The sequence below is a fragment of the Hibiscus syriacus genome, unplaced genomic scaffold (assembly GCF_006381635.1).
Source record: "Hibiscus syriacus cultivar Baekdansim isolate YM2019G1 unplaced genomic scaffold, ASM638163v2 tig00116989_pilon, whole genome shotgun sequence".
Classification (NCBI taxonomy): Eukaryota; Viridiplantae; Streptophyta; class Magnoliopsida; order Malvales; family Malvaceae; genus Hibiscus; species Hibiscus syriacus.
In genome coordinates, this window is record NW_024063508.1 from 3,383,446 (window position 1) to 3,397,312 (window position 13,867).

The window sequence follows — 13,867 nt, forward strand, 5'->3', positions numbered from 1 at the left end:
CAAACAGATAGTTGAAAACAGTAATGTAACACCAACAAGAAACAGACTTGTACCGATTTGAGGTGTCTGATAGGGAAGCCTACTACTGAGTCTGTTGATCACGATTAGTGGTAGTACTAGATCCTACGAATCGGAAAATCCATATCAGAATCCTACTATGAATATTATTAAACTTTATTTAAATAATTTATGGAAACTTACGGGTAACTCTCATAGAACGTGGATCGAGCGAGTCTGACGGATGTGAAACACCAGATCTGATCGACCCTTGGTCGGGTGAAACTTGAGTATCTTTATGAAAATATATTCTCGAATCAATTCCATAATCAAATCCTAAAACATTAAGCAAAAATGCTAAAAACACTAAGCATTTTCGGATTAACGAGCTCAATTTGGGGCTTTCGGGTTAAAATTTGGCAAAACGGACTTTGGAATCGGACTTAGGACATCGAAAAACATAAAATATGACTTTACAAAAAATTTAAGTTTTTGGGTCAAAGGCAACGGTCAACAGTCGGACCGAGTCGAGTCGGACATGGGTTAGCGGGTCGGGTTAAACAGACGGGTCGGGTTCGGGCAAAATCTAGAAACCACCAGGTGGTGGGACTTCCCCACGCACAGATGGAGACGAGTGGGGCGCGTGCGGCGTCGTATAAGGCCAATAGTTTTTAAATTCCTACAGCTATTTTAAGGGGTTTTGAGACACTTACCAAGCTTAGTTCACAATGGTGAATGGCAAAGAGGTCGATTTCTAAATGTTAAAAACTAAATATTTTTCACCCATTCACACGCCGGAGACAACGGAGACAAAGTGGACACTGGAGGACTCGGGCGACACAAGAAACACGATGGTGTGGGAGGTGTCGAAAATGGAGCAACGGTCAACGACGAAACGACGATCAAAGATTTCTTTCTAAAAGATGAAAATATTGAAGAGAGAAAATAAAAAAATTGAAATTTTTCCAGATTTGAGGGGTTATATAAACCCTAAAAAGAAAATGGTAAATCACATTATAGGTCCTCCAATTTTAGTTATTTTCTGAATTTGGATATGAATTTAATCAAAATTTCACTTTGGTCCCTAAATTAAATAAAAATTTAATTTACTCCTAAAAAAAATTTAAGAAAATTTTAGGCCCTATTTTGGTTTGTGATAACTCTCCCCCTTAAAATAAATTGTATCCTCGAAATTTACCTGGTGTAAAATATGTGGAATTTGAGCCTCCATTAACTCCAATGTCTCCCAAGTAGCTTCTGAGGGGCCATAGTTACTCCATTGAACTTTGAACAACGGAATACACCTATTCTGAAGAACTCTCTCATCCTGATCTAAATTCTGAATAGGCTCATCCTCATAAGATAAATCAGGTCTCAACTTTACCTCCTCAATCTGAATGATGTGACCTAGATCTGGACGATATCACCTTTACATGGATACATGAAAAACATCATGAATGCGACTGATCTGGGGAGGCAAATCAAGCGGATAAATAATAGGTCCAACTCTCTTCAGAATACGATATGGCCCAATAAATCTCGGACTCAACTTACCCATACGTCAACACTTTCTTCCACGGAGATACTTTCAAAAAAACGTGATTCCCAACCTCAAACTCAATATCCTTCTGTCGCTGATCTGTGTATGATTTATGCCTATCAAATGCCTCCCTCGGGTGATCACGGATCAATCTGTAAGTATCCTCAGTCTCTTGAACTAACTCTGGACCCAAATTATTTCTATCATGAACCTTTGTCCAACAGATAGGAGTACGACATCTACGTCTATACAGAGCATCGTACGGTGCCATGTGAATACTTGCTTATTAACTGTTATTGTAAGTAAACTCGGCTAAGGATAATAAATCTTCCCAACTACCATAGAAGTTAATCACACAACCTCATAACATATCCTCCAGCACTTGGATCACTCGCTCAGACTGACCATCAGTCAGTGGGTAGAAGTTGTACTGAAATTCAAATGAGTACCCAAAGCCTCATGCAAAGCTTGGAAGTAAACCTCGGATCTCAGTCAGATATGATAGACAAAAAATACCATAAAGTCTAATGATCTCAGAAATGTACAATCTCAGAAATGTACAATCTAGCTAACTTGTCCAAAGAACAATTAACTTGAATACGGATAAAGTGAGCTGACTTGGTGAGTCGATCAACAATCAACCAAACAGAATCCTTTTTGGAAGGAGTCAGAAGAAGATCGGTAACGAATTCCATCGTAGTGCGCTCCCATTTCCACTCAGGAATCTTAATTGACTATAACAATCCAGACGGATACTGGTGCTCTTCCTTAACATGCTGATAAGTTAGACACCTCACTACAAAATCTAAAATATTCTTTTTCATACCAGCCCAAAAGTAGTGCTCCTTGAGATTCTTGTACGTTTTGTCCCCGCTAGGATGCTTAGCATAAGGACTACTATAAGCCTCCTGAAGAATATCATGTTTCAACAAATCATCTTTAAGGATGCAGTAATAACTGTGAAAGCACAAAATACCATCTTGATCCAATGTATAGTCTGAACTCGATCTCTGCTCAACCTGTTCAACAATGGGAAGCAAGGAGCTAGCTATCAAGGAGTTTTTTGTCCTTAATCTCTTCGGCCAAAGTGGGTTTAACTTGTAACTCTGCTAACATGCTACTATCATCAAACAAACTCAAACTGGCAAACAAGGCTCTCAGATCGGATATCTCTTTACAGCTCAAGGCGTCGACCACCATATTAGCCTTCCCTGGATGATACTCTATCTCACAATCATAGTCCTTTAGAAGCTCCAACCAGCGACGCTGTATAAAATTCAATTCTTTTTGAGTAAGTAGATACTTCATGCTTTTATGATTGATATAGATGTAAAACTTTTCTCCATAGAGATAATGTCTCCAGATCTTCAAAGCAAAAACTACATCAGTTAAATCTAGATCATGAGTGGGATAGTTGTGCTTATACAACTTTAATTGACGCGATGCATAAGCGAATAGATTCTATTCTGGCAGATTGTACACCTTAGTGTAATATGTCCATAACTTTTAATTTACTCATCGTATTTTTGATTTATTTATACCCTTAGAAATCTAATTCAATTATCTTTTCAACCATGTATGTCTTGCATTTTAGTTTCTTATATAAAGTTACAGCTTTATATTTGAAGTTAGACGATTTTCCAGTGACCAATCTGTCACTCTTGTAATTCAATGTACTTTGGTGAACTAATTCACCAAAAATCCTTACCAGTTTAGCTTAGATATTTTTACCATTATTAAATTTTATCCTTTCCTTGAATTTTCATATTCACCTTAACCTTTAATACTTCAATTAAGTCCTTTAATTAACAGTTTTCTCAAAACTATCCAATTTAACTATTTTACCCATATATCACCTGCAAACTTTCTAATTCTCTCAAATTGATCATTTGAACTTTACTATTTATTCATTATGGTCCTTTTATTTTTTTCAATTATTTTTAACAGTATTCAGTTCTTTCCAATTAGACCCCAAATTTACCAATTTGTTCAAAACAGTTCCTGATTGAATTCTTAAACTATAGTGGCTAATTTCACTTCGAAGGTCAAATTTCCATAATTTCACAACATTGTCTATTTTTAATGCATCAAACCCATTATAGTTTTCATTTTTAGCAACTTGTTCCTACACCAATTTTTCCAATTTGGTACACAACCTATCAATTTTCTTGATTTGGTCACATGCATGAATAATCCATTCAGTTTTAACTTCAAAATGATGACCCCATGTTTTCCAATTTAGCAAGGTTCTTACTCTCTTGAATTTGATTCAACATGACCATCAAAAATCTCTAATATCATGCACCATCAATTGGAATTATTTCCATGAACAAACTTAAAATTTTCTTAAGAATCAACTAAATTAAACTCTAAATTTTTGAGTGGAAATAGAGGGAGAAAGCTTGCTTGTAAACTATATTAATTCCCTAATCAAATTAAGCTTGAAATTCAACACGCATGGAAAAATACTCCCACTTGAATTCTCTCCATTTTTTTCTTTCTTAGGTAGGTTACCAAATGAAATGGGAATGGTGATATTATTTCATCCTTAATGGAGGTGGAATTGTTCAAACTAGCCCCCCTTAGTTCTTAAGTAACCAACTATTCAAGGGCAATTATAGGAATTTAAGATTTTAGCATGCAATAATAATATTTGCATTTTATTTCAACTTGATCACTATAATTTCGGTTACTACTCTTTTACTCTTTTCAACTAGGTCCTTGTTTAATTCAATTAATCCAAGTTTTAATTTAGCTTAATAATTATCCTAAAAAATTCGATTAGGTCTTCTTTCAATACAATTAATTTAATTTTCAATTAAACTTTGTTTTTACTTTGGCAACTCAATTTGATCCAATATAATTCAATTAATTCAAAAAAATAATTCAATTAGATCTTTATTTAATTCCATTAATTTAAATTTCAATTTAATTTGGTTTTTACCCTAGGCAATGTAACTTAATTCTCCTAGGCTAGGATTTTGGGGTGTTACACTTCGAATTTTTGTAGACTTCTGATTCGATCCGGATAACCAGATATTTTATCGAATTTTATCGCTTAATAACTTTTTCTACTAATCCTAGATCAAAATCTGAATTCCATAACAACTCCATATTTAAAGATAAACTTTTCATTTATAGAATAAAAATTCTTTTTGGAAAAATTATCACTTTGGTCCTTGAACTTTTCCCAAATTTCTAATTTGGTCACCAATCTTCCAAAACTTACATGTTGGTCACTCTTCAAAATTTTAGGGTATTACAATTCCCCCCTTAAGAAAATTTGTCCTCAAATTTTCAATATACAGATGATGTAAACAGATGAATATATTGTTTTTTCATATCTTGCTCTGTTTTCGAATTAGCTTTCTCAGCCTTTGATTTCCCTAGCAAACTTTACTAAGTACTGATTTTATAAACTAAACTTTGATTGAATGTTAATATCATCCGGAACAATATCATGAGATAAATCTGATTGATACTTTAAGAAACACTTATCGCCAACTTAATAGAATATCTCTTTCCTTTTCAAATCTAAATGACTTTTGTTGATTAACAACTATCTTGAGATGATCTTGAATAATATTTACCTGTTACAATATCCATTGTAACTTGTTTCCATTCCCACTTAGGGATGAACTTTAGCTACAATAATGCAGAAGATGCTTGATGCTTTAGTTTACTTTTTGACATGTCAGACACTTAAAAACAAACTTTGTGATAGTTTTTTTGCATACTTGCTACTAATATCGACTTTTTTCTCGATAACACAAACATTCATCAATTTAACTTAAAGGTATTTAGTTTCACCTTTTTCCCACTTGTTCTATCCTTGACAAGTACATCCATTTTCATCTTTCCTTTAAATATCCTTTACTTGATCTATCAACATAGGCTATAACTCTAATTCTACAATTAAAGCATCCTATTTCTTTAAAGACAATCTCACATTCAAAGCTCTCAGAATAAATGTGTCTTTTAGCTTTATTATATCCGTCACAAAATTAGTCTTTCTTGATGATAGCCAATAAGCACATCATCATATTTTAAGGAATTAAATTTATTTCTTTTATTTTTCACTCTTTCAAATTAATACATACTTTCGACTTATGAGATTCGTATAGTTATAGCGTCACTTACCATATAGATAGTGGCATTGTATCAATGAAGAGAACACAACTCTTACTAACTAAAGATCATGAGTTAGATAGTTTCTATCATGATTCCTTAATTGCTTTAAAGGACATGGGCGCCTTAACTTTTCCTCTTGTAAGAACACACATCCCAAACCATTATAAGATGCATTACTATAAATCACTGAACCTAGAGTGTATGTCAACATTCTTTTCAACATCTGGAAGTTTTCTTGGAACTTATCAATCCAAATAAATAGTGTGTCTTTTCTTAATAATTTAGTCGGAGGAATAACAATCATCAAAAGTTTCTTCACGAACCTTTGATAGTAATCAATTATTTCATAATAATATATCTCAAACATTTCTTATTCATATACATGACATCTAGGAAATTTAAAATAATAGGATGCAATTACTGATACATGTGATTAGTCTTGGTTGATTGATGCCAAGCTCAACTCCTTACTTTGTTTTCTTTTCTTTACTTACGTGTGAAAATCATCACACACTAAGTACACAATTAGTGAGGAATTAAATGTAAAAATAAATCAACTTAATAAAATCAAAACAATATATTCCTTAATAAAGAAAAAAAAACTTTCGATATTCACAAACCGACTTTATCTAGTTATTTCCTCATCCATAAAACCTGTCAAAACCAATATCTCAAATATCCATAAGAATCATGAAAATAAAATGTCAAATTTATTTATTTAAGCTGTTTTCTTTTCTCATTAGAAAATTTAAAAAATCATCATTTCATGATTTTGTCAAAACCATGATAACCAATAACTGACATAATAATTCATGTCAAAATCTTTTATTTAAGATGCATTTTAGAACTTCCATATTTCTTTTCATAATCAATACTTTCACATTTTAGAATTAACTTTATGATTCATAACTTATTTTCATATTCATACTTTCTTTTCGGATTTATAGCTAACTTTTATATTCATAGCCCAATGTATGTTTATGAGAATACATGGAACGTAAGTCAGACGAATGTGTGTAATAAACACTTTAGTGCTAAATCGTTATATTCATAACATAATATGCACTGCAAGTGCAATCATCTCATTTGCACCCACAGTGCCAAAAATAATTTACCTAAAGGTATCACATACATAATCATAATCACTCCATCTCATGGCATGCTAATTGTATCTACAACTTTCAATGCAACATACAATGAGCTTCTAGATTATGTTTTATTCGTTCAATATTCACTTTTCAGATTGTAATTTATTTCAACTTATCATTATAAAAATCATATCTTGGGCAGTTCATACCAAAATAATTTAAGTAACGTTTCTACAATCATCAAGCAAATATTCCATTCCTAAAAATATTCATATCATTATTTAAAATAATTTTAGAAAATTACTTCAAATATCTTTTCAGAAAATATCATATGAAATATAACGAATAATTCATACCCAAAATAAATCATAATCATTTCAGCAATTGTCATGGAAATATTCTATGATTTGATTCAAACTTCTCTTTTTAAATAAAGTATTCAAGGTTGACTTATCGCAAGTCTTCCTTGATCAGCATAAGTGAATAAATAATCCACACTTCCTAATTTTTACATTTTATTTATAAGTCAAATTTATAAGCCTCACTAAGCTTTAGGTTTAATCCTTCGCCTTCGATTGCTTTGATTGTAAAATTTATCATAATTTTCTACTATGACAGTTTGCATTACCTTTAAAGAAATATCATTTTGTATTAATATACACACTTATAAATTATTTCATTTATACCACTGAAAAATAGACTTGAATACAAATCTAACTATATAAGAAACTCATTCTAGTTCGATTTGAACAATTTATAATGAATTTTCAAAGTTGGCATATAGAAGTTGTTTTGAGCAAAATCTACTGCCCTATTTTCTAACCTATCCTCAATTAAAAATTCACATCTTTTTGTGTACTCCTTAAAAATCAGTAGCCATTTTTAGACAAAACTATACTGATATACAAATCCAACGATATAAAAATCATATTCTAATCATCTCTGTAGAATTTATCGTAATTTTCTAAACTTATTGTTCAACTCACAAATCTTAGTAGATTTCACTAATTTGCATCTCTACCTTAATTATTAGTTCTTTTAGCTTACTAAATGAAAATATATGCATGAATCAAAAAATGTCATACATTTATAATTCACTTCTTATCATAACAACTTTATCACTGACTCATCGCAAGACAATGTTTACACTATAACTGAAATACAATTTAAATATGCACTCACCTGGTGTCCTCAGCTTGCAAACCTTCCTTAGAAATTCACACTTCATCCTTAAGCTTCTCCTTAGCTTCAATATTGTTTAATATTGAATTCAATCACGCAATCTAAATGAGCATCATTTGCACCACATTAGTAATTCAAATCATATATTAGAATCTTACTAACATATGCACACATCAGTAAATAAATTCCTGAAAATCTTTCGATTCTCATTTGATACTAATTCCATGTCACAAAATCTATGTTGACCTTAATACTTCAAGTTGACCATTAAAGTCCCTATTAATCCAAATTCATCAAAACTTCACATAACATTTTCAACTTTGCATTTTTAACCACAAATTATGAATTCATTTAGAATTCATCTCAACTTTTTTATTTTATTCGAAATGGTCTTTTACTCTTTGCTCAATTCAAATTCAAGTCAACATAATCAATCTAGTATATTTACAATTGCATAATTAGTTTTAAACCCTCCAAACTTTCCAATCTTCCCAAATTAATCACCAAACATACCAAGTTTCCAAAATGATCCAATTTCACATTTTAACATAAATTTCAACACTCTGACTTTAATTTCCAGCATAGTACAAAACTATTACACAAATATACATTGATCCCATAATTTTCCATAATTATCGAATAGGTCCCCTAGCTTTCAAAAAATTACTAAGGGTCATTATAACTTTTTAAGGCCTGTAGAATCCTTCCTACATCATTTCCACTCCTTACATAATTGTTCCGCAATTATCATCCTTTACACGTGTTTAAAAATCATTTAAAATGAATTAAAAATTCATTTTTGCCACATGACACTTTTGCCATTAATGAATCTTAATAACTACAACTTTTCCACTTCATTACACCATCCCTTACATCAACTTATTCGTAACAAAAATATCATATTCTTGATTTTCCATGTTTGCCCTTGAATTTTTCCAAAAATTCAATGTAGTCATTAAATTGCACTATTCCACTTTATAATGCAATTTCCATAAATCCACCTCAAATTATACTAATTAAAATAACAATATAATTTTTTTACTCCAAACTAACTTCCTTATAATTTTTGTAGACTTCTGATTGGATCCAGATAACAAGATATTTTATCAAACTTTATCACTTAATAACTTTTTCTACTAATGCCGGATTGAAATCAGAATTCCACAACAACTCCATCTTTAAAGATAAACTTTTCATTTATGGAATAAAATTTATTTTTGGAAAAATTATAACTTTGGTCCTTGAACTTTCCCAAAATTTTAATTTGTCACCTAACTTCCAACATATACATTTTGGTCACTCGTCAAAATGTTGGGGTATTACACTGCGTGCTCCTCTTCTTTGTGCACAAGGTATGTTCTTATTGCAGGCTCCATTGCTTTCTGCACAGGATAAGTCCTTACCATAGGCCCTTATGCTGTAAGTATAAGGTCTTTATCGGGTGTACAGATGGGTGTATGGTTCAGAAGAATCTGCACATTCTGGCATTCAAATGGAGGGCTATCAGATTTTTTAAATTAAAATTTATTGTCTCTTTAAAAGTATTTTTTACTAAAATAAATTATATGTACATTATTTTTTATATTGATTGAACACACTAAACTCTTCAATTCAACCTCTTAGATATATCTTTGCATGATATCTTCTGATCTAAATAACTTCCAACTGTTATACTATGGATTAATAAATAAATTTACAAGACTTTAATAGTGCCTGTATATACCAGTATCACTAAATAAATTTTTCATGTATTACCAAATAATTGTTTGTCCTTTAGCACCTTTTGGTAGTTTTGTATTGCAGAGCTTTCGCAAAACTCACACTGTCATTTACCATTTCAAGTTAAAGGAAATGATTTTTTGCTCCAATCGACATCAATTGAGAGTTTATTTGGCGTTTCTTACGGAGTACAACACATGTTATCGTGTGTAAATGTGTGTGATAGGGAACACAAATCTGTGCAAGTATACGCAATCGATGAAAGTAATATAGTAGTGAGTATCGTCCACATGGATTGGGGGAGTTTTTTAAAGATTGCTATAACTAGAAATATGTGTCACTAACTAATCCTAAATGCCTAAATATAATGATATAAAAAAATAAGGAAAGAGTTATGGAAAATGGTATGAACATATGGAAAAAATGTTGAGGCAAGAATTGTGTGAAGTGGACAGATAATTTTTGTCGTGGAAAGAAAAATATTCAAGAGTTAACAAATAAAAATTGCTAAGGAAAAAAATTAATTGGAAGAGCAAGAAAATAAAAGTTTCTAAGGCGAAAAATGTTCGAGTTCTGAATATAAACTAACAACCTCACATAATCAGACTTCTAACAGAGAACTTAGGTTGAATTTGCTACGGCGAGAAATTATTCTATGCCTAGAATGAACTAATTATGTTGTTCCTATGATGCCCAACAGGATTTACTAAAGTGTTCCTAAGCTATCTCTTACAAGGAACCTAATACAATTATTGCCACGACAACACCTCTCAGCGTAAACAGTGACCCTAGCCTATCAATTAAATATTATCCCTTTTAGTTGCTTGAATCCCTCTCCTTATCTCTAAGGTAGATTATAACCTCACCATGTCAGATTAGTTCCCTTGTTCACGTAGATTTAACCTAACTCTCTCAATATTAGGTATCAACTCCGAGAAAAATGATTATCTCTCAACAGCTCTTACGAAGATTAGGAATATTATGCTGAGGCACCAGGTAATCTCTCAAAAGCTCTTACATTACTAAGAAATAAGATTAAAACAGTGATCAAGACAACAATAAACATAAATATACTTAATATTTTTTAAATATAAAATAAAACATCATCCTAACATCTTCAACACCAAATAAAATAACTCATGGTGTGGCTAAAATCATCCCAAAATATTCATTAAGTACAAGCCCTTTAAAAGATAAGAAATAAAGAACAAGGAGAAAAAACTCTGAAAAATAGAGCTTTGCCATGACATTAAACCACCACCATGACTACTCCAGAGTGCTAGCCTCTCTCGAGGTCCTAGTCACTACTCCGACGAAGCCCGACTATGAAGGGCACCAAGGAAAGATGAGAGGAGAACAGTGGAGAGGTTACTGTAGTTTCCTTTTCTAAAACTTTTTTATGGTAGGTGAGAGTGGGATCCTCTAAATAGTATACATAATATTCTATTTACAGTGGGGAATTAGTAGGGTTTATTGCCTTGAAATTTCCCCAACTACCCTTGAATTCATGCCTATTTTGTGATATTATGGCAGCTAGAAGTGGTCCCAAATCCTTGGCAGGGGCAAAGGTTCATGCGAGGTGTATTGGACAGTTGGCTACGCGGCGTCAGTAATTTTATCTCGTACTGTGCCAGACTTGCAAGATAAAACTTGTTGCGGCTAAAAATTCTTCATATTCATCATCTCTAGTTCATTTGGTCATCGCACAAAATTTTTCACGGAAAATATTTTCCTCCTCGATCATTTCCTATCACTTGCATCATCACAACCATCACACAACCCTTCTCATCAACAACATTAATTTAAAAAAAAACTAGTAGAGGCAAAACCTATCCACCATTTGCATTAAATGTCCTAAATGCAACCAAAATGTGATGACAAAGGATTTTAGACAAATAATAAATTAAGTAAGAAGACAAAAAATATAGTCTTTTATGGAGTTATCACACCCCCAATCTTAAACTATTGTTTATCCTCAAGTAATGGATAATGAACAAAATAAAATAAAATGATATGGCAAAGCTATAATTAGGATAGTCAAGTGGTCTAAAATTTTAGCCCTCAACAAAAAGTTTGTTTTCAACATGCTAGATTCATTGAGAAGTCAAGTACCTTTCCCTAGGCCAAGATCCTTTGCAAGCATGTGTGTATGATTGTACCTAGTCTATGTTTACTGAAATTAGAAAGTCCCTAACTAAGTTCTTTTATTTTTTCAAGTCATAAAATTATTCATTAATCATAAATTACTCTCGTTTATTCAACACTTAAACTTTTTAAGTTTTTAAGTTTTCAATTTTCTTTACACTGCACAAGCGGAGTCAACCTATCACAACTACCATCCCACACACTAGATTGATGGGAGCATACTTTCCATCCCCAAGCTAGTCAGGAAGAGTCATCCTGTGACTGCTTTCATTTACTCATGTACTAAGGTTGCCATTTATTCAAGGGGTTTCTAGGCAATGCCATCACACATAGGAGTACCTCTCTACAATTATGCCGAGACATTTATTTGTAACACAATTCAAACATTAATAATGAGTTTAACTTAGCCTTTTTATACATTAATTTAGCAATTTAGTTCATTACCAAAATTTTATGCCACAACGCTCAAAAGTTCTTTCATAAACATTTTCTAAGTTGCTCAAGTATAGAAAACATACAATCGTGTTCAAAGATTTACAAAGAATCAAGTCCTAGGGTCAGTTCTATCATCCTCAACAGTCATGTACATTAAGTTCTAGCCATGGGAAAACTATTTTATCATCATCGGGATCATTAACTTATTCCAAGTAACTAACCTAATCCTAACTAATGTCATAACAAGATTTTTCTACCAACATTATCAACGCAAATGACTAAGAATAATCACAATACCTCCCCCAAACATGAGGGATGCATTGTCCTCAATGCATGAAAACTAAATAAATTAAACTAATCTAAATACCATGTAAATGCAAAAGTGGTGAAGTACCTCATTATGGTAGGGCATCTTCGTTGGACGCTCTGGTGCTGCATCTTTTGAGTGGAGGTGGCCTATCAGAGTCTGTATCATCGAGCGTTTACGGTGATTAGGTAACAACATGTGCACAACCAGATGAATGATTGAGCCGTCGTCTGGTCCTAGAAGGACTAACTCTCTGTGGAAATTCCTCTGTTGGTGCGTTCTCAGATGGATCTTTTAAAGACTGGCTTGTTTTTACCCCGACAACAAGTTTGGTGGTCTTCTCGATGGATGGATCGGGAGCGGTGTCTTCAGTAACAGACTCAAATACATCTTCAGGTTAGGTAGTTTCTTCCTCAAACAATTCTGGCTGAAACACCTGAGTATGCTCCGAGGAAATTGTGCTAATTAGCTCATCATTCTCATATTCTCCTTCTTCAGCAATCAGGGAGACATGTGTAGCAATTGGGGGCTATTGGAGAGTTGGGTCGAATATTTTTTTTGCCGAGGTAAAAAATGTTTGCTTATCTTATGGAGCTGTTGGTGGTTTTGGCTTGTGCAAAATCTCATCAGGGAAAAGTGGCAGGTCTTCAATGGAGAATTGTAACAGATATTTAAAGAATGTGTTGAGTTGAGCATCCATCACCTTGACATATGTAAAGAAGGTCTCCATGTGGCCCTCCAAAAGCTCCAGCCTTTCCTTGGTTTCTCGAGTGGAAGTCTTCACAGTAGACATCATTGTTTTGATAACTATTTTTGCACCTTGCTCCAACACTTTGCCCGGGGTATCATCGTCAAAGCTCATCAACTCAGGTACTTTCTTCTTTGTAATACCCTCCTTTGGCTTGATAAAATCCTCAAGGGGTTTCTTTTCCTACAAAAGGTAGTAATTAAATTTAGGAAAATTAAACTACCTTTAGCCCTCTTAGTATATTCGTGGATTTGCTCGAAGAAAATTTCATTAACGTTGGTTTACTTCCCTATATGATAGAGTGAAAGAGCATCAATCATCTCAGTAAGATAGTTGAATTGTGGGATGTGGGCATCAACTTACGCTTTAAAAAATGGTTCCATAGCTTGGCGACAGGTTTGAGGGCACAACGATCGACTCACTTACGATTCGAAGCATTTCCTTCAAATTTGGTCAAACCAAAGACATGTTTTTGAGCTCCCCCATCATATGTTTTAGAATATTCCTCAACGATGAATTTCTTGGGTCGGTCCTTAATCTTCCCGAGCTTGAAGTAGCAGTTAATAGCTAAGTGG

The 13,867-nt window shown here is 32.9% G+C and overlaps 1 protein-coding gene across 1 annotated transcript; it reads right to left on the minus strand.

Moving 5' to 3' along the window:
- Window positions 1-2,271: 2,271 nt before the first annotated feature.
- LOC120193225 lies at window positions 2,272-2,737 on the minus strand. The gene is made up of 2 exons (XM_039195780.1): window positions 2,636-2,737; window positions 2,272-2,556 (listed from the first exon to the last, which is right to left on the minus strand). The coding sequence occupies exons 1-2, from the start codon at window positions 2,735-2,737 to the stop codon at window positions 2,272-2,274; spliced, it is 387 nt and encodes a 128-aa protein (XP_039051711.1).
- Between the last annotated feature and the right edge of the window lie 11,130 nt (window positions 2,738-13,867).

What these genes read in the sequence shown, in the direction of transcription:
- LOC120193225 (XM_039195780.1), bottom strand. Translation starts at nt 2,737, where the DNA reads ATGGTGGTCGACGCCTTGAGCTGTAAAGAGATATCCGATCTGAGAGCC. An exon ending in GCATGTTAGCAGAGTTACAA is followed by an intron (nt 2,557 to 2,635) that starts GTTAAACCCACT and finishes ATTGTTGAACAG; the next exon opens with GTTGAGCAGAGATCGAGTTC.